Source organism: Nansenia antarctica (genome assembly GCF_963989245.1).
Source record: "Nansenia antarctica genome assembly, chromosome: 5".
Taxonomy (NCBI): Eukaryota; Metazoa; Chordata; class Actinopteri; order Argentiniformes; family Microstomatidae; genus Nansenia; species Nansenia antarctica.
Genome location: NC_137690.1, coordinates 21,623,893 through 21,646,810, shown reverse-complemented (window position 1 = coordinate 21,646,810; position 22,918 = coordinate 21,623,893). Strand labels below are relative to the sequence as shown.

General features: G+C 40.1%; 2 protein-coding genes across 3 annotated transcripts; both read left to right on the top strand.

The window, feature by feature from the left end:
• Nucleotides 1-4,595: 4,595 nt before the first annotated feature.
• Nucleotides 4,596-11,148, top strand: ube2d4 (ubiquitin conjugating enzyme E2 D4). The gene is made up of 7 exons (XM_080532677.1): nt 4,596-4,838; nt 6,643-6,706; nt 7,094-7,125; nt 7,223-7,300; nt 7,398-7,503; nt 8,063-8,156; nt 8,333-11,148. Exons 1-7 carry the CDS (start codon nt 4,815-4,817, stop codon nt 8,376-8,378), a joined length of 444 nt encoding a protein of 147 aa, XP_080388803.1. The 5' UTR covers nt 4,596-4,814; the 3' UTR covers nt 8,379-11,148.
• Nucleotides 11,149-11,759: 611 nt separating this feature from the next.
• Nucleotides 11,760-21,816, top strand: dbnlb (drebrin-like b). 2 transcript variants are annotated; one of them, XM_080530491.1, is made up of 15 exons: nt 11,760-11,916; nt 13,073-13,128; nt 13,411-13,523; nt 13,620-13,694; nt 14,086-14,232; nt 15,044-15,121; nt 15,368-15,519; nt 15,637-15,691; nt 15,886-15,960; nt 16,330-16,459; nt 16,942-17,058; nt 17,467-17,526; nt 17,715-17,797; nt 17,946-18,033; nt 20,338-21,816. In XM_080530491.1, exons 1-15 carry the CDS (start codon nt 11,834-11,836, stop codon nt 20,478-20,480), a joined length of 1,455 nt encoding a protein of 484 aa, XP_080386617.1. In that variant the 5' UTR covers nt 11,760-11,833; the 3' UTR covers nt 20,481-21,816. The 2 variants fall into 2 exon arrangements, with proteins under 2 accessions (XP_080386617.1, XP_080386618.1); XM_080530492.1 differs by lacking the exon at nt 16,942-17,058.
• Nucleotides 21,817-22,918: the final 1,102 nt, after the last annotated feature.

The window sequence follows — 22,918 nt, the reverse complement described above, 5'->3', positions numbered from 1 at the left end:
CACAGTGACTGCTCCAGGAACAGAGAGCAAGAACTGTGTTCGTTAATACTCACGACTATTCATTACCTAAAACTCTGGAGACTACTAATTGCAAGGGCAGTGTAGTAAAACAATTTCTCCAGCAGGCACATTGTCAGCCTTGCAGTTAAAGACACAGACAGAGGGGTGTGCAAGCCTCCTCCCTCTTGCCTCCCAAGGATTACTGGCTGTCATTGAGTTGACCTCTTTCCTCAATATGCTCTAGTGCTGGTAGTAGATTGGATAGAGAATGGGGACCTAGCTCACTGTCACCCCTTTCAATACCTTTTTCTTAACTCAACAAGTTTTGCTTGGAGCAGTAATGTTCACATTGGGGGATGGGCACCCTTTTCTGTCTCAGACCATGGGGGGTCTGGCAAATAAACTTAGGGGAGGGAGAGGGCCGACTGGTCTAATTGCTGTTACAATGGTCTCCCTGATGAACATGCTGATGTAATCCTGAAGAGGACAATGGGCTTCTTTATTTGACAAAAGGTGCTAAAAGTGTCCCTGATGGCCCCGTTTGATACCAGTAGTCAGTTAGGGGTCTTTACTGTGTTCATATAATATTGGCTTTCAAACAACAGCTTTAGGGTAACAAAACAAAACAAAACAAAAAACTAATCTGCTTCTACAAACCTTGTATCTCCATAGTTGTGTATTTATCTAACTATACCCTCTATGCACAGTGAAAGTTTCATGAGTTTAGGACCAATTCAACACCTCTTATTATCATCATTCCTATTACCATATCTTACCATGATTAATGCTACATATTATAATCCAAAAGAAAATGATAGTATCAACAGACAGGTTCCCTCCCACTGAAGATCTGTAAGTTATAGGGGTTGATCAAAGTTGAGAGTCTTAGCCTTGAACAATGTCTGTATGTCTGGGATCCTGGGCTTCTACCCATGTTAATCAAGTAAACAAATAAAAGCATTATTGGGCAAGGACCCCTGCTTCTAAATGAGACGCCCCCTCAATGGTTAACCAATTAGGCCAATTAAACACTGCAGAGTTCACTCTGGTAACTGTTAAAGCAAATAATGCCATTTAATGAGTACATCCCTGAGGCCATTAATGTTTACACCACTGTATCATAACAAGCGCTGCAGATCTGAACATGCCCCCAACACAACCAACTTAGGCAGGCTCATGCTTCCAGTCCTGCACCAGCTGGTTTGTATTTCCAGTGACTATGATAGGGAGTAGCTAGAGTAAACTTTTATACTATACTATTAAATGTAAAGGTTTCGTGGAAATGTACACATACAGTATGAGACACATATATAGAAGTTGTCACCGAAACCATATTGTTTTGCTGCTGCTGTTGTTGTTTTGTCTTTTCCATTTTCCATCTGTCATTGATTGGTTTTAGTACCCCAGCACACAGATATGTGCCAGAGCTATGACTCCCCATAGTGGGTAAACGCTTAGTCAAAAGTACACATAAAACTGTGGCCTGATGATCTGAATTCATGAGAGCAGAACGTTCCACAGTTTGCTATCAGCTCCTCACACTTAATACTCAGATTGTCACATCCCTTTTACATACAGACCAGAACCAACCCAAAAAGACCAGAGACCACCAAGAGCAGGACATTATACCAAGCAAAATGTTTGTAGATCGGGGATGTTTATGCAACCTCTGAAAATGTTTGGCTTGCCTCTGGATCTGTATTGGCACATTTAGCAAGCATTATCCCGTACAGAACTTTCAATATAAAACCCATTACTATCATTGTCATGAGGAATACTTGGATTGATTCAGACCCCACTAGACTGGGTCAAAGGGCCAAGCTGGCACCTAAACATTGACATACAAAATCAAATCAGAGTCAAGGAAATGGGCCATGAAACAGTGATTGCACTACGCATAATGCCCTTTTTCTAATGCCTCGTCAGAGAAGCATGCGATTGTGCAAAGAATTGCTGACTTCACTGCAAACATGAGAATTGGCTGCACACAATCGTGAGTGTATAATCAAATCAAGAACATTGATACAGGGAGTGTACAAATATCTCTCTGTAAGTGAGAACAATGGGGCTTTGTTACATTATGAGAACGTCTTTAGAAAGCCCACAGACTGGACGAAGGTAGTGCACCTCGAGGGGCTCTCAGAGCAGAGTCTGTGCTCAGCGTTAATTGGTTGTGCTTTTATTGGATAATTCAGACATCAGCAGGACCCATTTAAAATGATTGTGAAAATGATTGTGAACATATGTGCATTGTCATAGCAACCTTGCCTTGGGTTGACGTGCAGTCTATCTCAATAAAATAAAAAATACTAAAACCATGTGAGAAAATACATGTTTGTTTTGTACCATACTAATATAATACAACCAAATGTTCACTTTTTGACAGTGGAATAACCTCCAAAGACTCTTCGTCTAATAGTGACAGGTCTTAAGAAGTATAGACTGGCCTGTCCATGCTCTCAAATTACAGCACTATTTTTAATTGTCTTCGGTGCGGGAGAGGTCAAACCAACTCCACCCCACTCATATCATACTTGTCTCTGCATATCCACACCAAGGCCCATACGTCCCTGTGGATCCAGGGGGCACCAATGGTGTAACAAAAACTTTTGAACTGCAGGGGATATGTGGGGATTTCCCTGACAGCTGGTAAGGGGTTACCTAAGAAACAAGGAAACTACATGTTCTCTCTGCCTGGCAGATTTATCCTCTAACCATACCTGTCTGAACAGTCCCAGGAGGCTATTGATGCACGGTAGTCCGATGGGTTAGGGCTCTCTAGTGGTAAGTCACCCACATAGGTGAGGTATAAAGTGTACAGTAGCCAAACAGTGCACACATTTTTCTGAGAGGGAGACAGTAGTGGACTGACTGTGGGAAGCTTTGTTAGCAGAGGCTTGAGGCCAACTGAGAGTGTGGGGTAGACAAGGTCTGAAACGCCATGCTGATAAATGGCCTCACCAAGAAAGCAAACTCAGCACACGAGGCCCCTGGTGCACAAGGCCTGAACTACTACCTCTACTGCGAACTGAATCTGATTACAGCCAGGCCCTGAGGACAGTTGGGTCATTGAGAGCACAGAGATGAGCAAACAATAAGATATTATCTGAAGGAATCTCTAGCTTTCCAAAGGAAAATGGTCCTTCTCAGTGTCACATTGACGATAGGATCCTCAACCTGACATTGAATCAGCCATTTAAGAAGAATGAACACTGCCACCCATTCATAGATACTCACTAAAATAATGAGAGCTCTTTTTTCACCCTTGTTTAAGACATATAAAGGGAAACTCATGAGGCTTTGCAAGACAAGGCTGTGCAGAAATTGGAGCATGCAGCTGACTCAGAGATGAATACGCCTTTACAATGATTGGGTATTGACCAAACAACAATCCCTTGGTCTATGTCTATTATCTGACAAAGATATAGAAAATCGAATGTAAAGCAAACAAATATATATTTCAATGATCAGCGATGTCCCTGTACTTGACTGTAGTGTAGCCTACTGCTGGTTAAATGTTTTGTACATACCATCAACACTTTCAACAAATGACAGGAGAACTATGATTTGTGTATGATGGAGAGAGAGTACACTTCATTAATTCTAGTCAAGATCATCTGGCAAATACAAATGTATCTGATACTGCATACACTGTTATAATGCCCCAGAAGGTCCGGAAAATGGTCAGTGTCACAGTGTTTGTATTCATACAAACTGTTTGGACTCGACAATGACATCTTATATTGATTATCAAATATATTGAAAGCATGATAGATGTATTGACACTTGAATTATATTATAATTATATATTACAAGATCCTCAAAGCTCATCAACACAACAAGTTCTGACCAAATATTCCTATTTGCCATTTGAGGTGAGGTTGCAAGTCTGTTAGGACCAAGTATAGGCCCTGCTTCTACTTAGAAGGTCAAACAGGGACACCTTGTGGACACCTAGCCTCATAGGTGGATTGTGAGTTTTCACTGCCTGCAAGCTAAATGTTTTCCATTACGTTGATGTTTATTTTCTTTTATAAAAAATAATACAAATGTAAAAATGTAATATTTAGTTTGTTCCAACCACATGCATTTTGGTAATATCAAAGTCCTGACAGTACATTTTGTGAATAGATAATTTGAGTACAGATAATTCAGTAACTGTAAGAAACTGTAATGTAACTGTAAACTTGCATTTCTAGAGTACTGTAGAATGTGTTGTTGTCTATTGTAAATTGTTCATATTTTTTGTCCTAAATAAACAAAAAAACAAGATATGGATTGCAGCTGATTCATAATTATATCTGTTTAGCAACCATTAATACAATGAATGTAACAAAGCCCAGTTCAGAAGAATCTAGTTATAAGAAATAAGATACAAAATAGGACATGTCAACAATAGTTGGATATGTGTAGGCTATGTAAAATAAACTATAGCTAGTACAATTACAACCCTTTTTGTACAATTGATCAGCTGTAGAGTACATTCTGAATAGAATCTATTTCTATAAGCTTCAGTTCAGTGCCCTCCTGGTCTCGCGATACTTCTGAACTGCTCTGGTTGCACATCACTGGAAGCTGCCAGTGGGCAAAGCAGACAGAGGGGGGTGAGATAGCTCGCTAGCAAAAACCGACACCGAGAATTAGCCAACCTTCTACCGTGGAAACTGCTATTTGAATTGAGATATCCCACGATTGTTACAGCATTTATATACACACAAGGACAAGGTGACTGTGTGTAGGTAGCAACAGCAATTGAACCCAGATTGTCTGTGCCAAGTGTGTAAAAGAGCCATATCTAGCCCATTAAACGAGCAATGGCGTTGAAAAGAATTCAAAAGGTGAGTGTTTGTTATTGTTTGTTATTTCTTCCTGTCAGCTAGTAATCATTAGTCAGCTAGCTTGATTGTTGTGTGTGATTAGATGTCTAGTCCTCCACGATAGTATGTCACATTTCATGCGGCAGTCACTCCGTTATTTGGGCTCCCCTCGAGAACACTTGACATAGACAAAGACGGTGGCCAATGGTGGCCTGTAGGTGCTGACGCATTGCTGCTAGCGAAGCTTGGGGTTGGTCTAATTGCTAGAGTTTAATGTATTTAAACACATCGAAAGTTTTCGCAAATGAAATTAGCTATACATGTTTATGTTGGGAGCGTTGGGTCAGACCAAATTCATTAACATTACATTACAAACCTAATACACCGTATTATTGTAATGGAACGTTTTTGTTCCAGGGATTAGTCAGACCCGTCAGCTAGTTGGGTAGGTGTCCCCCCCCCCTCCGTTTGTCGAGGTGTCGGTAGCCCAATGGAACGGCCCCTAGTTCAATTATATTTATAGATATCTATATTGTATAGATATTGTTTCATGTAACCTAACTAGTTCCATCTTATAAGTTCTACCTAATATACGATAGAAATGATCGTTGCTCCAGCACGAATGACTGAATGTGGTGTGGTGGAAGCTTATGACAGCTGTGTGCACGTTGCCAAATGTTGAACCCCAATGTCAATGTTGCCATATATGGAATGCAAATGGGGCACTGGAGCAGGCTAGTGTATTTATAACAGAATGGACAGCGTTCCCACAAATAGTTAGATCATTGAAAAATATACAGGGTTCTGTTTGTGTGCGTGTACCATAGGACAAGTTGTACACTTAGGTAGCTCTATAATTATTTGTAAAAAAAAATATATATATATATATTTATTTTTCAGAGATGTTGAGAATGTAACTTGATATACTTCCATTCTACTCCATGACATCAATAAGCTTTCACTTAGTTGTGTTGAAATGTATTATGAAATGTTTTTTTGTTTGCATTTACTAACATTTTTGTAGGATATGATTAGCATAACACACGTCACTTAGGCTAATAAAAGCTAGGGCCTGTGTCATACAAATATTCTAATCATGATTAGTCTAATGTGAAATGTCAAAGTTGAGAAGTAATGATTGTAGTTGTTGCAGTGACACTATTCTGTAATCAACCTGGACAACAACGTTTACAAAAACAACTATGGTCAGAGATATTTTTTCCCACACATGCACTAAAATCCGGAATGAGATTCCATCGACCTAGTCCTAGACCATCAACCTCTATCTCATATTTCAAACAGGCATATGGAAGGATACACCTGCAACCACTGATCCAACTCACATATAACATCTTACTCACTACCTTAGTGTAGCTGTTTCTGTTTTTCTGTTTTCTTCCTTCTGTGATCGTTGCCACTTTAACTTTTTGTATTGTTTAGGCCTATGTGATTCTGTCTATTTGTGCTGCAGAACAAGAACCTGCTGTAAACCGGTTTTAAATGAGCCAGGCCAAATGTAACACATTTTAACATCTGTAATGTTACTTTTAATTTCCTGTATAATAATAAAGAAAGAGCAATCACAGCTGCACTTCCTTTTCAATGCATTATTTTCATCAGTCACTCTTCACTAATATGTTTAAAATTAGAAGCCATTTTAAGCAAGTGATAAGCAATCAATCTTACTAAAATAACAAGTGAAACAATAAAAACAAAGTTAAAAAAAACAAGTGAATCAGTGACCTAGCCTAATTTTTTCACTTATTGTGTTGGACTAAAGTTTCACTTATTGACTGTTTTTTTGTTTTTGTTTTCTTTTCTTTAGGAACTGACAGATTTGCAGAGAGATCCACCTGCACAGTGCTCAGCAGGACCAGTTGGAGATGATTGTAAGTAACCAGGGGATCAATTCTTTATGCAGATAACTGATGGTGTTCAACATTGCATTGCACAATGCCTCTCTGACTTACTGGCTTTCAAAATATGTAGCTTAGGTCTGTGTTTTGAAAGCCAGTATGATAGACAGTCACACAGTGTTCAGTCTTTCTGGGAGGTTTGATTTTATGTTGACTAATCTTACTAGTTTGATTTTGATTTCTGGATTTTCATTCACAGTAAGAGACACAATCACAGCATTTGTTAGAATATTTGTGTCCATATTTAAGTATGTTTTGTGCAGACTGTGTTTTTCAGTTTGATCTAGTAAAAAAGCAAGCATGTGTTGGGTATTAAAACTTAAAATACAATTTAAAAAGTTTTTGTCATTTCATTTTCAGTGTTCCATTGGCAGGCGACAATAATGGGTCCAGTAAGTGAATTTTACTAAATTTCTCTTAAGTGTGCAACAATAAGCATAAAGGATTGTTCTCCACTGACTAACCATATTTCTGCTGATATTATTTTAGAATGACAGCCCTTATCAAGGTGGGGTGTTCTTTTTGACGATTCACTTCCCCACAGATTACCCCTTCAAACCACCAAAGGTGAGTGAATAAATAGGCCTAGTTGACATTAGGAAACAATTAATACTTCTAGCAGTAGGTATTGGGTTGTTTAAAAGAAGTTTCAATTCCATTGCAGGTTGCATTCACAACAAAGATCTACCACCCCAATATCAACAGCAATGGAAGTATATGTTTGGACATATTGAGATCACAATGGTCACCTGCACTCACAGTATCAAAAGGTAATGCAATGTGACATTCTCTTGACAGAATATTTTTGGTCGTATTAGTAATTGAATCTGCCATTGAGTAACAGAAGAAACATAATAAGCTTTATCTAATCTTCCTCCTGGTAATATGGTACATGTTAGGGTAATATGGTACATGTTGGGGATCAAATTTATATTTTATTTTTGTTGTCAAAATGCTGTCTGGATAAGAAATTTATTATTTCTGGACTTCAAAGGTGCAATCATCGCCATGTGTCATTTTATCTCAGATGAAGGAGAGGGTGGTCAACACATCAACCGTTGTCATAGCAATGTAGATGAAAGCTGTGTAGGTGTATTGAAAGCTCTCCATTCCCTGTAAAGGAAATGAAAGGTTAAGACCAATAACAGCCCCCCTTGGGTTAGTTTTTGTCTCTTACACTGTATGGTTAATTAATGTGTTATTGATATTTTCTTTTCATGTTCTTTATCTTAAATAACTTGAGGTCTCTATTGGAGGGGACGGGCAGGCGGAGGGTGCGCAGCTACCAGAAGGGATGTAGGCATCTAATGTTATTTCTTTTCTTTTCAGTTTTGTTGTCGATCTGCTCTCTGCTTTGCGACCCAAACCCAGATGACCCTCTGGTCCCAGAGATTGCACACACTTACAAAGCTGACAGGGAAAAGTGAGTGCAGTGTTTGATTCCCCTCATTTTTATTCTTGCTTACTGCTTCCAAACTTTAATAAGCTCTTGGTAGATGCTTGCTACATGGATTAATATGAGTCTCTTTTCATGCTTCTTCATGCTGTGATGTGGTACACAGTCAAGTAATTGTGCATACCCTCCATTTTGCTTTCCAGGTACAACAGACTAGCACGAGAATGGACACAGAAATATGCAATGTGAGAATGCCTTTGAAATTAAAACGCTAAAAGAAGCAAAGAAACATGTTTAATATTAACACAAGGCAAACGAACAAAAGTGGGAAAATAACCTCACACTCTGGTTGGAGAAGGAAGCGATACAATAAGGGACAGTGCATCCTGGCTGCTATGTGCCGAGCTGCTGCCATGTGCCGTTCTTCATGACTTGTATGGATCTGCTGAGCAAGGCCTGAGGAACTCCTGAAAGCACTCTGGAACCTCCTCATGGTCCAGACCACCACACCCAGACTTAAACTATTACTACTATTGTGATTATTATTATCAGTGTTACTATTCATACTATTATTATTATTATTATTATTATGATCACTGTCGTTATTATCATAACGATATCATTGTGTTATTCTACTGAATGCTGAATCATTGGGTTGAGTTGGGAGGGGACTAGTCAGTTGCTCCCTCCTTTCAAAGGTACTGTCTGTGTGCCTCCTGGATGTCTTGTATTACTGTATGTTCATGTATTCAGTGGCCTTGCTGTATTATTGTAATAATCTCCTCTCAGACGTTAGATGTGCAATTGAGGCGGAGTGCTCAGCACAAAATGGTGCATGGCTATATCAAGCAGCGTGACTCCGGCTCATGTATTCTGGAGATGTTTTTTTCACAAACTCACACGCCCAGACAATGTGAAAATATTAAGACTGTTGTTCTGTGTTTCCCCCTGAGCCAATTAGTTTGATTACTTAATGCATTTGGAAATGTCCAAAATGCAGAGACAGATGGTCCTTGGAGAGCCTGAAGAGGTGCTATTAAGGTTATCTGAATGATGAATGAATGGTCTTTATTGTCATTGATATAGTACAGGTACCAAACAACGAAATTTGGGAGGGCAGAGGATTATCTGCCCTTGGTTCGACTGGTATACAGAATATGCTCATGGGCAAGAGACAACGAACTAAGTTCTGGGACCTTCACCACTTTTCTCACCTATGTTGTCAATGCTCCCTGCCTCTGTTTCAAGATCCATCCAGGGCTGGCTTCATACCACACAAAATCCTACTGAAAGGTGGCACTTTAACCCTGATAGAGCTCACCCCTATGAGCTTAACTACTTCTAGCCATACAGGTCAGCTGAGTGCCACCATCTGTAAACAGTAGCTCAGGTATTTATCCAACTCGCACGCCTGTGAAAGGGCACTGCAGTGACTTATGTCATGAGAAACATGACCAGACGTTCTGTGTTGCGCACTAAGATGCTGCTTTAAGCCAGAAATACTGAAGCTGTCTTTGGGGACATGATCTGAGATTGATCATCATTCTTTAACTCTCCCTTCACAATGTCTTGCCATTTTCACAGATTGTTTTACTGTACAACACTATAATATGAATGTGAATGTTTTCGTACAGTTTTTGTTCAGACTTTGTGTGGACAGATGCTGTACATGATATTTCGGTCAGATTTGCCATTGGTTAAAACTGGAGTAATTTGTTTGTTTAAATGGAAGCTTGAAAAGAGATGCTTAAAAACAAAATATCTTTTGCAGACCTATGAATTACCTTTTTTTTTTGCATCAAAGTGAATTACTTGAGTTAAATATATTTGTTTAGTTTATTGTGAAGTTTCATCTACTGTAGTTTCATTAGATGTCACAAATGTTTTCCATGCCTTTCCATTATAACATGAGCCTTGGCAGCTGCATTTGTTGTAGTAGGGAATATCATTGGAATTTGTTCTCCTTGTCCCCAGAGTCTGCAACAGTGCAAACAGCCAATACATGTGTAACCTAGTTTTCTGTTACAATACATTTGTAACCTAGTGTTCTGCAAGCTTGATTGTAGTTTTTTGATGTCACTAAAAATGACCATTATTGTGATTAATCTGCCATTAGTCATATCAAATTTAAATTCAACGTGATCCAGCACAGGTGCTGGATTATTTAGATTGCACCTGTCTTGCTCTATAGATTTGAGTATTTTTGAACCAGAGAATAACTGTCTGATGTTACCATGGAAAGGGAATAAAAACATATTGGGGGAAAAGGGATAAGCAAGACATTTGGCCATTGAACTTACTTTTCAAACATTGTCTTGATATTGCAACAGTGAGTGTCCATCATAGATTTATTAAAGGATAGTTTATGGCTGGGAAAAAATGCTCTACCTTACACTACTGTAGACCGGTTTCATTAAAGCCTCACCTGTAAGTTGTCATTTCGAGTAACCTAGAATTAAGGCTATGATTTTGGCATTAAAACAATGGAGGAAAAGTCACACTTCACAAAACTGTATGTCCTATAAACCTATAGTATGCTATACTGACTATATCCGCTCTGAATGCAGCCATAATTGTTTTGCTGCCAGATCAGCACTACAAATTACTGATGCAGTGTAATGCTACTGGACACAACTTAACTTTTGCTTGCTGCTTTTGCTCTAACTGTATATTGTCTTGTCTGTTTGGTTATTTATTTATTTATTATCTATTTGTCTTCCAGCTGTTAGTTTGAGTGCAATCAGCCTCAATGCTCTTTTCATAATGATAAGTTCATCCCTGTGTGATCCAAAGATGCTTGCTAGAATGACCTCCTTGGTTCAGTGTGTTCCCAATGTAGGTAGGCAGCTTGCCATGCTTTGCACTCTGGAGAACCTTTTCACAGCCATTGCCAGATATCAGGGATTTCTTTACAATTCATTTGCCTGACAGTTGACAAAATCTTAGCCTTATCCATCACTTTACAGGTATATACTTCAAATCGCTATCAGGGCTTGTTTTCCCCCCAAAAAGGGAAATTAACTTCATTTCATCATTAGAGAATTGCAATTAGAATTTGAATGGGACTACTAATTTGTGTTTAATGACCAGCCTTTTTAAATAAATGCGTCTCAAAATGTGATATCTGTATGTGCTTAAGACTTCATATCACCTTCCTACCACCAACACAAAACGTATGACAGAAAAAACATTGAGTTGCTGATACAAATAAATAAAGCTCTTTTTGTTTGATCTGTTCCTGAAATTGATTTAATGTCCCCTAAAATGCTAAATCAAGTATATATTGAGACATGTCTGGGTTATATCAGAGAACCTATATACAATATTATTGGTCCTTTGTGATACTCAAGTCAAGTATATAAAAAGGATGAATATTGAATAAGTATCATAAAGTAAAGGACCATATCACTTCCATCCTGTAGAGGGCGTCGTGAGGTGCGCTTAATCTAAGTCACCGGACGCGCCGGGTGGATGATTACGTTCATTGGATGCGTTGCATTAATGGAACTGCGCTGTCTCGGTGTGCTTGGCGAACTAAATCAACTGCTCCGGGAGGAGGGACTCCTGATGTGGCGAAGCTAGCTTCCGAGCGTGCATAGTTGAGATGTACTTCCATGGTTGAGAGCTCACCTCAGCAGAAGTCATTCTACCGCCTCTCCTCCGAGTAGGACAGGCGTTTCACTAAGGCACTATTAAACGGAAAGATGGCAGTGAACCTGAGCAAAAACGGCCCCGCCTTGACAGCTGCCTATAAAGAGGTAGTAGATGAGAAATCCAATACTAACTGGTAAGTAGTTAGGGGAATTGCATTGTCACTAAATGTTGCGTCCGATCTAGTGGTGTTTAACATCAGCAGTTTAGACGGCTAAGCTAGCGCGTATCTGTACAAGTCTGAACCCCGGTTATGGGCTGCTAGCCTGCCAGTGCAATGAACGAAGGCCAAGTAGCTAGCTACATTAAATCAGCATAAGTTCTGTTCTTAGCCAAGGTAAAAATGGACTAACTAGGTGGCCAATCTAGATGAGCTTTAACCCTGATTGTTGATTTCCTTATTCAGCCAGTGAGTCAGCTAGCTGCTAGCTAAAGCTAACTTGATTTCAAATATCCGGTGGCTTCCCAGCTAGTTTTGGTCAGAGTGGAAAAGGCTCTTAGTATTACTCTCAATTCAGATATGACATGACATTGCTCAGACTAGCCCTCCGCTCATTCATCTCAAAGAATACCATTAGCAAGCTGGCTTTGAGAAAAAAAAGATCTATGTTATAAATAGGCCCCCACTGATGTGTCCTTTTTAGTTGGCCTCTTTCTTTATTATTGTACTCGCACGTGAAATAGTCAATGAAACTTTATGTGGCATGGAGGAAAGTACTTGAAGCAACACATGAATTCATATGCCTCTTGAGGTTCGAGTGAAACCTGTTGGTGGCAGTGTTCAAAGATGACCTGAGTTAATTAACCTCCATAGCTGTCAAGGGGTTTCTCCTTGCATAGCTCAGTCCTCAGCTAAGGATATGGCTTACCTTGCTACTTGTTACTACCTTGCTATTTAAAAAAAAATATATATATACCGGTATATGTGAGAGAGAAAGAAATCAACACATTGGATGACATCTAGTTCAGCATTCAAATACACTTTCACTATCCACATCAAGGTTCTAGTTATTGCTACCACTTCCTGTTGGTACTATTTAAATTCAGTAGGCACTTATCATGGGGACCAGACATTAAAAAGGGAAGTTCTGAGAAAATGCTTCTTTCAATTGCCCTGAAGTGCTAAAAGGAAGTAGCATGTGTTGCATTAGTAGGGTTAGGCCTGCAGCCATAGTACCATTATTTTTTAAGTATTATGACTTTATTATGACAATGTTTAACGTTTGCTGATTAGACCGTAGATCGTTTAGGCAAAATTGGCAACCTTTGTAACTTGGCATTCCTCTCCACAGGGCCTTGTTTACCTATGAGGGAAACACTAATGATATCCGATTGGCAGAGAAGGGAGGTGAGTGTTGTGTGCTATTGAAGCATATATCAGACTATTTGATAGTGTGAAAAGACTGGTGACATTGTGTGAAATCTAGGAGACTTTTGGATACAAACACAAACCTGTCACCTGAAGGGTGTGTTTGCCAGTGTTTACTTAGCCCTCATGTAATGTGTCTGTATGTAGGGTTTCACTTACACATTATACATGTAATGTGTAGGCTACTGTATGTAATGTGTACTGTATGTAATGTGTACTGTATGTAGGGTTTCGCTTACACATTATACAATGGTGTTTTAGATGGTGGATTGGAGGAACTGGTGGAGGAGCTCAGCAGCGGGAAAGTGATGTACGGTTTCTGTCAGGTTCTGGACCCAAATTCTGGCCTGTCCAAATATGTCCTCATTAACTGGGTGAGTGCTGTACTCTATGTTATTTTAAAGCACACACTCCTGTATTTGTGACCTACTCCTGTATTTGTGACATTCTCATGTTTATTTGTGTTTCAGACTGGAGAAGGGGTGAAAGACGCCAGGAAAGGACAATGTGCTCGTCATGTCAGCTCCATGGCTAATTTTCTCCTGGTAATTTGTCATAGTAAAGTTATTGTTGCTGTGTCAGCTTTTTGTGTGCAGCTTAGGAGGTAAAGCCATTACTGTGTCAAATTGTATTTGTAAACACTTCCAGCACTGTTCTCAACAGGATATGAAATTCAGAACAATTGCAGGAAAGGACTAGACACTGCAGCACTAATATTTAGTTTACTCTTTAGGTTTAGAGGTTGAGGTTTCTAAACCTGCACTTTGTGTAATCTAGTTTTACAGTTATCAGTTGAGAAAGTTCTCATGCAAACCACGTCAACTCAACTTGGTGTCAACAAATGCCGGTGGCTGAGTTAAATATCAAATATGTCTGCCCCTTTCTTGATTTGTGTGTTTGTGTTATTTGTGGCCAAATTGACTGATGTAATTCCAGGGCGCCCACGTCACAATAAACGCCCGTGCAGAGGATGATGTCGAGCCTGAGGTCATTATGGAAAAGGTAGCCAAGGCGTCCGGGGCCAACTACAGCTTCCACAAAGAGTCCGACCGTTTCCGAGACTCTGGTCCCCAGGGGCCTGTGGTATGTACAGACAGCAGCAGCGTCTTATTTCTGTCTTGTACCCTCAGTTTGTTTTGTATGGTTATCTCTTCCTTGTAGACTGCCAATTGTGTTTTAAGTACATTTTAAGTTTAAAATGTCCCTCAAAGAGAAATTTGCTCAATGTCATCCTAACTGGAACCACCAACCTTTTAATTATGGCGGTATTAAATTCACCATACCATTAGCCCCGTTTGTTTAATTTTATGTCCAAGCTTTTGTATTGGAGAGTAGTTATTGCTCAGAGTAAAAACGTCCTTATTCAGAACTTTAATCAGATGACATGCTTCAGTTATAGCTTTGCTGCAAGTGGACATGTATGTATTGCACACGGCTGGGGGTGCAATATAACCTCATTCTCAGTGTGGGTTTAATAAATGTGTTAACAACATGTTTAATGTTTTGGCAGTGCAGAGCTGGTTGTTAAGAGTGACGCAACTGCAGTGAAAATCCAGTGGCTTAGTTAGGTCTCTTGATTGCTGGCCAGGGCTGGTGAAGAGAAGCCAGTCCAGGCTGTTTAAAGCCTGTTAGCCCCACTCAGCACATTGAACCAACCTGCTGTGTCAGTATTGGATTGGAATGGGTGTTTGTGGCCAGGGATGACATTTGGTGTGGAGCATTATCAAAAGACAAGATGCTCCTTTAATGCTGTCAAAGTTGTTTGACATTACACAGGTGATGATATGTAATCGGTGTGCTGCTTGTGACAGCTTAGCATAAAGCTACAATACCAGAGAACCCTAAACTAGAGTCATTAGTCACTGGTGTGATCTATTGCATTTTGTTTTGACAGGGCTCTGTATATCAGAAGACCAATGCCATGTCTGAAATCAAACGAACCAATAAAGACAATTTCTGGGCGCAGACAGAGGTAAGCCAATAATCTCAACACCTGTTGCACTCAATGAAGATTTATTGACTCATATGATGATGACTAGATTTGCTTGCACACATCTCATCTCAGCTAGCTCTGTAATCAGCATGGTTGCATATTCAGGTCTGCAATATAATGGTGTGTAAAGGGTACATATTATCCCAGCGATGTGTTCGGTTGAAGATGATACATTGTCCATAAGGCCAGTAGCTGAAGCTGTCCTCTGGTCTGTCTGTGTCTCAGAAAGATGAGGAGAAGCGGCGCCAGGAAGAGCGGCGTAAGGCAGACGAGGAGCGCCAGCACCTAGACCGAGAGACGAAGGACAGAGAGGCCAAGGAAGCAGGAGCTCGAGACAAGAGTGACAAGGAGAGGGCCTCTCAGATTGACCAGCAGAAGTGAGTAACTCGGTGCTCTGCTGGAAATGGTTGTCTTGCTGTTAAGCCTGCTTTGCAAATCACTTCCCAGGTTTGCATTCAGTCTGCTTCACCTTTTTATGGTCATTTGTTTAACAGGAAGTACCAGCAGAAGCAGGAAGCAGAGAGTAGAGACCATGAGAAACAACAATGGGTGAGGTTTGAGTCTTGTGTCTGTCAGGGCTGTCTGAGGAGATTTAATTTAGACCAGACCTCATTGAACTGCTGAACTTCTTGGAGGAACAGTCTACATGCACTCAATGTATAATGATAAAGTACAAATTCATTTTAACACTAGTCTAGGATGTAGTGTTGAATTCTGTGTGTTGCCATCATCATCATCATCAGGAACAGCAGGAGAAGGATCACCAGGCATCCCAGAAGAAAGGACTCAAGCGTGGTGAATCTGTGGAGAAAGCCAATGTGAGTCCACATTATCAACGGTGGCCTTTACCTTATAACCCAGAACCCTCTATTTCCTAGCTCCCTTTTGTGGCTCAAGCAAACTTAGATCTTAGCTCTCCACAGCCTCACTTCCTATTATTTTCTACTTGTTCTGTCTGTTCTCTACCTATTTTAATCGAGCTCTTCTCCAATTCCGATATTTGACACGCTTTTGATGTTTATGCATGCTTTGCTCAAGGAACAACAGCTTGTATCCAGCATTTCATTCTACCTTTACAGCTGTGCCCTCTGCACACGATGAACAAACTCTGACCACAATGTTGGACCTTCAACTTTTCTGTGGCTATGCCTCACCCAGTGTGGATTCTGACCCACTGTATGTTTCAGGAGGCGGCCTCCCTCATCTCCCAGCGCTCGATGAACCCCAGAGAGATGTTCAAGCAGAGGGAGAGAGGCATGGCTCCCAGCAATGCAGACACAGATTGCCCTTCCCCTGCGCCTGCCAGTCCCCAGCCAGGTAAGATCTGAATACAGTACTGAACTGTTTACCTTCCAGATAAGCTTTTCCACCATGAGTGTAACACAGCAGGGCTTTGTATGGCTCTGAGGCTCTGTCAGCCTCTTTCTCAAGTATGGGTGTGACCATGCAGCGAGATTCACTGTCAGGCGATTGGCTTGGCCATGTTGAAACATGCCATAGGAGATTCTTGTCTTCTTACTCTGCGCTCTTCAGCTTTAACTCATCGTCAGCCTGTCTCACTGTCATAATTCACCACAATGTCGCCACACCACATCTGTTTTGTGTTGTCTGCTCTGCTGGGTAACTTCTCCAGCCAACCTGTCTGCTCTGTTCTCTTTCCTCTTCATTGTGTGTGTGTGTGTGTGTGTGTGTCTGTGTGTCTGTGTGTCTGTGTGTGTGTGTGTTTGTGTGTGTGTGTGTGTGTGTGTGTGTGTGTGTGTTTGTGTGTGTGTGTGTGTGTGTGTGTGTGTGTGTGTCAGGGCGTTTGCACAGCCCTTTTCTCTCTAAGCAACCATGTGAGCCGGAACCGTCCAGCTCACCCCTGCGCCAAGCCTCCCCTCTGCCAGCAGGCTCCGCCTCTCCTGTTCGCCCCACAGGTCTGAGCTCTCACACATGCCACTGACACCAAGTGACCATTCCCCAGCATACACACACACACACACACAACACTGGTCTGTCACATGGGTGACTGGTTAATGTTACCATACAATTTCTTTGTTTGTACACCAAGCCTCATCACACTGATGCTGTCTTGATCAAAGCTTTAGCTGATGCAATTTCTCTCTCTTCTCTCCATGTTACTTCAATGCAACATCATCCTCATGTCCATTATTATAAGCTCTCAGAACATCATCAAATTCACCCATTGTGCTTGTTGTTTTCCAAGAGAATTCAGATTATAGCCTAAAAAAGCTATTCAATCAGTGTCTGTTGAAAGTGTGTGTGTGTGTGTGTATATATACCTGTTCTGGTGTGTAATTTTACATGTGTGTTGTGGTGATAAGAGCCTGATGTAGATGACCAGTATGATGATCAGGAGGAAGCCCCCCAGGAAGCGTGCCAAGGTGGGCCCTACTCCACACACACATCCAACTCACCAAGTCATGATCGTCCCTCATCTCTGTGCCATGATCATTCTCTGTTCACATTTCTTACAGTGAAAAGTTGTGCTCTGGAGCTACCGCTGCTGCCACCTGTTGGTAGAGAGAGGCAGTGTTGGAGAACAAGACTGACTGTACCTTTTCCCTTTCAGAGGAAGCACCTGCAAAGAATAATGAAGTGAATGCCCATGCCCAGGAGCCAGCCCAAAACAACCTCTATGAGGAGCCCCCCCAGGTGAATATTGACCATTGCACATGACACAGACTCCCCCTATACGCTCTGTTGTGCAGGCGTTGTAACGTGTTGCTTAAGAAGTATTTGACTCTCCCTGATAAAGAGTTGAATTGGTCAGTCCTGAAAACCCTTCTTGTTCCTGCCTCAGGTGGAGGAGCAGAACACGCGTGAGGTAGCTGCTGAGGAGACGACAGACCGGGGCACATGTGCCAGGGCCCTGTACGACTACCAGGCTGGTAAGCATTGTGACAGCCCCTCTGAAAAGCTACATTAGACACATAGTCCCCTCAAGTTGTCTTCCCCCTCTATGAATAAACAATTTGGTGGATAGTAGGGATGGACGGTTTCCAATTATTGAAACCGAAAAACCGTCAAAGACTAAAACCGCGGTTTTCCGGTTAACCGAAAAGGTAAAAAAAAAAACGCCAATTTCAAATAATTGAGCCCTTCTGCTACAATACACTCGTGTCGAACACCATTAAAACACTGTAAGCACAGTCGCAACACATTTAGGCTACTTAGTTTCACAAATATAAGTGGAAAGGCAGACTTTTGTAAGCTACACCATACATGAAAACACATGAACACTTAACACACCAGCTCCGCTGATCCAGGGTGCACGCCTGCACGGAAGATCATCTCTTGGAACAGCGTCTTCATTGAATGAACTGCTTTCTCAATATCTTGGTTCTTAGACAAAGTTTCAGCTGCTGCTCAATGTATTTAAATATTTGAATACTGCTCAATAATCACTGAAATATTAGACTTAGAATTATGCAGTGAACATACTTAAAGCTTTTCATAAAAACCACATGCCGCGAGACTGACTCGTCCTGAACTGTCGTAAGTCAATCAACAAAGAATGCCCCATCAAAATAAAAGTGCCCATGGTAGAGCTGTCAAAATAGAGCTTTCAAAATAAATGTACTAATACAGATAGAGATAAATACAGAACTACCTTTGCGTCACTAAGTGACCGCGTATCTTCTGAGACATGCGTTCTGTCATCACTTTCAGTAGCGCCTTCACACACAGTGGCGCTGTGCACAAACACTCTTGATCCGTATAGCTCTTGTTTTATTATATTGTGGTTTAGTAAATACTGCACTTGGAGTTACATTCAATGCATGATTTGTGCTATAGAACATAAATAAAGTTTGATTGATTGATTGATATCAAATCAAATCACATTTTATTTCTATAGCGCATTTCTCACAAAAGTGACCCAATGCGCTTTACAGAGAGCAGCGAAAATGATCTTATTAAATGTAAGCGAGTAATTGTAAAAAAACGTTCCTATCTACCAATAACTGAAGGCAACTATCTTTCCCATAGAGTGATTCGTTACCCTTAAATATAATCCCAATTAGATATTAATCCTCAGTTATTCTTCACAACTGACCAAACCTCTCACTCATTGCGCGGCAGATTCAGACTGTATCATTGTTATTTTCACACACGACAAACATGTGACATGTTCCAGTTTTATTCTTTGAGCAACATAGAATATACAATAGAATAGAAAACGTAAACAAAAACATCTATAAATATAAATACAAACGAGTGCAAATTGAGTGCAAGCAGGTAAAACAATTGTGCAAAGATATCACTGATCACATTCATTCTAATTCTAATTCACAACCTATGGCTAATAACTAAATAACAAAAACTGGCAGTAACAAAAAATGAGCATAAAGGCTATTAAATAGTCCGTTAATCGAGGTTCTTCGCAAGAAACACGAGCATGTTCACCTTTTCAGGATTCAGCTGCGCTCGGAACGGACTTACAATTTTGCCTGCTGCGCTGAACACCCGCTCTGAAGGTGAACTTGTGACACACAGTGGCGCTGTGCACAAAGTACACTCTTGATCCGTATAGCTCTTGTTTTATTATATTGTGGTTTAGTAAATACTGCACTTGGAGTTACGTTCAATGCATGATGTGTGCTATAGAACATAAATAAAGTTTGATTGATTGATATCAAATCAAATCACATTTTATTTCTATAGCGCATTTCTCACAAAAGTGACCCAATGCGCTTTACAGAGAGCAGCGAAAATGATCTTATTAAATGTAAGCGAGTAATTGTAAAAAACCTTTCCTATCTACCAATAACTGAAGGCTATCTTTCCCATAGAGTGATTCGTTACCCTTAAATATAATCCCAATTAGATATTAATCCTCAGTTATTCTTCACAACTGACCAAACCTCTCACTCATTGTGCGGCAGATTCAGACTGTATCATTTTTATTTTCACACACGACAAATATGTGACATGTTCCAGTTTTATTCTTATTCTATTTTATTCTTCAAAAAATTTAAAAAAAAAAAAAAAAAAAAAACGGTTTCAGACGGTTTTGATAAAAAACCGTTTCTAATTTTAGAAACCCCGGTTTTCGGTTTAACCGAAAAACCGTCCATCCCTAGTGGATAGAACTATAAATTGGCGGGCTCATTGAGTGAATGGACAACTTATGGGAATTAAGTAGATATCTGAATTGCTATGGTGATCTGAGGTATTGCTCTGTTGTTCCATAGCTGACGACACTGAGATCTCATTCGATCCTGATGACATAATCAATGGAATCGAGATGATTGACGAGGGCTGGTGGCGGGGCTACGCCCCAGACGGCCATTTTGGAATGTTCCCGGCCAATTATGTGGAGCTTGTCGAAGGTTAGGCCTCGTCCACTCACCAGATCAGCATATCGCAGACCCAGGCAACCCAAGAAAACAGATATCCCCAAAGCAGACTAGAAGAAACTTAAGCGAGCCTATAGAACCGAATGGAGAAACTGATCCTCCATATTATGGACCAATGTATTGAACAGTAATCATGGGACCAGGGGGATGTTGAAAATATTTCCCTGTTGAAGAAAGTAAATCCATTATATTGTTGATGTTGTGAGCATTATTTAATGCCATAGTTTAGGGATTTGTTGAAACCCCCATATGCTGGCCAACCCCAAAAGGAATCTCTTACCTTTAAATGTGATTCAGTAAATTGTCCGCCTTTTGGTGATGTTTCAATTTAATATTCCACTGTGAACATTCATGCTACTTGTAGTTCACATTTCTTAAAAAGTGAATCCAGTTTTTTCGTTTCAGGTATACTATTATTGTTATTTGTCCTGTCCTTGTGCAATTGGTCCTTTTTCATTTCAGAAAAATAATGTTTCATAGCTCACATACATGTATGGTACCAATATGATCTTTTGCCTTTGACTTTTAAGAAGATTGATTTTTTGTGAGTTGAGTTAGCTTGAACTAAAATCCTGTGTGAATTTCAAACCATTGTTGTGGTATTGCAGTTGAATTTAATAATTGAAAACCAGAAGTTCTATATTTGCTGTGCTCTGGTTGGCTGAACTCTACGGAAATTGTTGGGTGAAAAATAATAACAGAATCAGCGTCTCATTGTTAAATCCATGATTTTTAAAATGTCCATATTTTCAAGTTACTGATGTTTAAAGAGCTCATCCACATAGCCTCACTCTTCAACTAGAGAATTTCAATGACTGTGACTTTTCAGGGACCAGTTAGTATACAGACTGAAGTCATTCCTTTCATGTGTTGCCTAGTATTGTCTTAATCTGTGTTCTGGGTTCAGATCATCTCTGCTTCATCTGTCTTTCACTGGTCCAGCTTCGATCAAAGTGCAGGTCTGTTATTGGCTTAACTTAGCAGGATTAAGGGAGCCGTGATCAGATGCTGGAATCATGTGAGTGCCAAAAGGAGGGTAACAGATTGGTCTGATATCTCCTGAAAGTGCTCTCTTATTTTAATCTGTCAGATTAAGAGTCGATGAGGATACTCCATAACCGTTATGCAAGGTCACTGCTTTTTAATTTATAATGAAATCATTGTGAATAAAAGGTTTGTGGGACTGTCACTTTAATTAAAAAAGGAAATTAAGAGTAAATAAAAAGGGTCTCAGTAATTTCAATGTGCATGTATTTTTTTCTTCTTCAAGAGTTTATTGTAATGCTAAGACATTCTTCATAATAAACAATTTAAAGTAAATTGTCTGAGAGTCTTGGTGTATTTCTACTAAATGTTGGCTTTGGCTGCAGTGAGTTAATTTAAACATCGGAGGGCAATATGAGCTATATCTATATAATAAGATGTGATGACACTTGACATGATGAGTTTGAACTCTGCTGTGAACATTTGTGGGGACTTTCAGGGACCAGTAGCTGTAGTCTCATATGAACTTCAGCAGTAATATATGCTCTACAAGCAGTTTCCCGGAATGAGAGCATACACACAATGGCTGGGGATTTTTATTTTCATTACCTGGTTTCAGTTTCACAAGAAAAGTCGTTTTTCTATGTTTTCCCCCTTCCTTAAGATAAGATCTTTGTTCATTTTCCTTAAAGAAAGAAAGATTTCGCTTTACAGCCTCACAGCATTAGATGTAGGCCTAGCAATTTTATAATTGGCTTCACCACTGCCGGTGTCAAAGAATTAATAAAAGCATTTTAATGGTTGACTAAGTGAGTGTTTCTAAAATGGACATTCTATGTTCTGTTCCCAGGATAGTGACTCAAACCTAGAGACTGTTGATTGGAATCACAACATTTCCTCTTAACTCGTTCACATCTTGACATCTGCTGACTTCATCACCCTCTGCCAGTGGAAGACTGAAATGAATAGCAGGGGATTTTCTTATGCTTTAACTTATCTTATTAACTGCTTCTCAATGCTCAATGTTATTTTGAAAGACAACTTTGCTAAAATACTTAACTACTACCCCATAATTTGATTTAGAACTTAACACATTTAATATTGTGGTTAGTGTTTCTGAAAATAGCTGCCATTGGAAAATCTGGCAAAAATTAAGTCATTGAAATCTGGATACTTGCAGCCATTGATGTTCATTGAGATTTCCAAACTATTGCCAGGATTCAATCCATTGCAGATTGCAGATTCCCGCATTGCAGTTTTAGAAGTCTGTTTGATTTGCAAATCCCTCCATTCTGTAAGTCCTGAATAGAGGGAGTGGACTCGACAAAATCGCCAATGTGCATTGGCCTTTAATTTATAAAAAGACTGCCAGTCTCTAAATCAACTGTCAACTGCATCCAACTGGGAAACAATGTTGTACAAATCTGATGCA

Bases quoted from the DNA above. Each gene is read 5' to 3' on its own strand.
- ube2d4 (XM_080532677.1), top strand. From the start codon at position 4,815: ATGGCGTTGAAAAGAATTCAAAAG. The intron at 7,504-8,062 runs GTAATGCAATGT...TTTTCTTTTCAG, and splicing joins TGCACTCACAGTATCAAAAG to TTTTGTTGTCGATCTGCTCT. The intron at 8,157-8,332 runs GTGAGTGCAGTG...TTTGCTTTCCAG, and splicing joins TACAAAGCTGACAGGGAAAA to GTACAACAGACTAGCACGAG.
- dbnlb (XM_080530491.1), top strand. From the start codon at position 11,834: ATGGCAGTGAACCTGAGCAAAAACGGCCCCGCCTTGACAGCTGCCTAT. The intron at 11,917-13,072 runs GTAAGTAGTTAG...TCCTCTCCACAG, and splicing joins GAGAAATCCAATACTAACTG to GGCCTTGTTTACCTATGAGG. The intron at 13,524-13,619 runs GTGAGTGCTGTA...TTTGTGTTTCAG, and splicing joins AATATGTCCTCATTAACTGG to ACTGGAGAAGGGGTGAAAGA.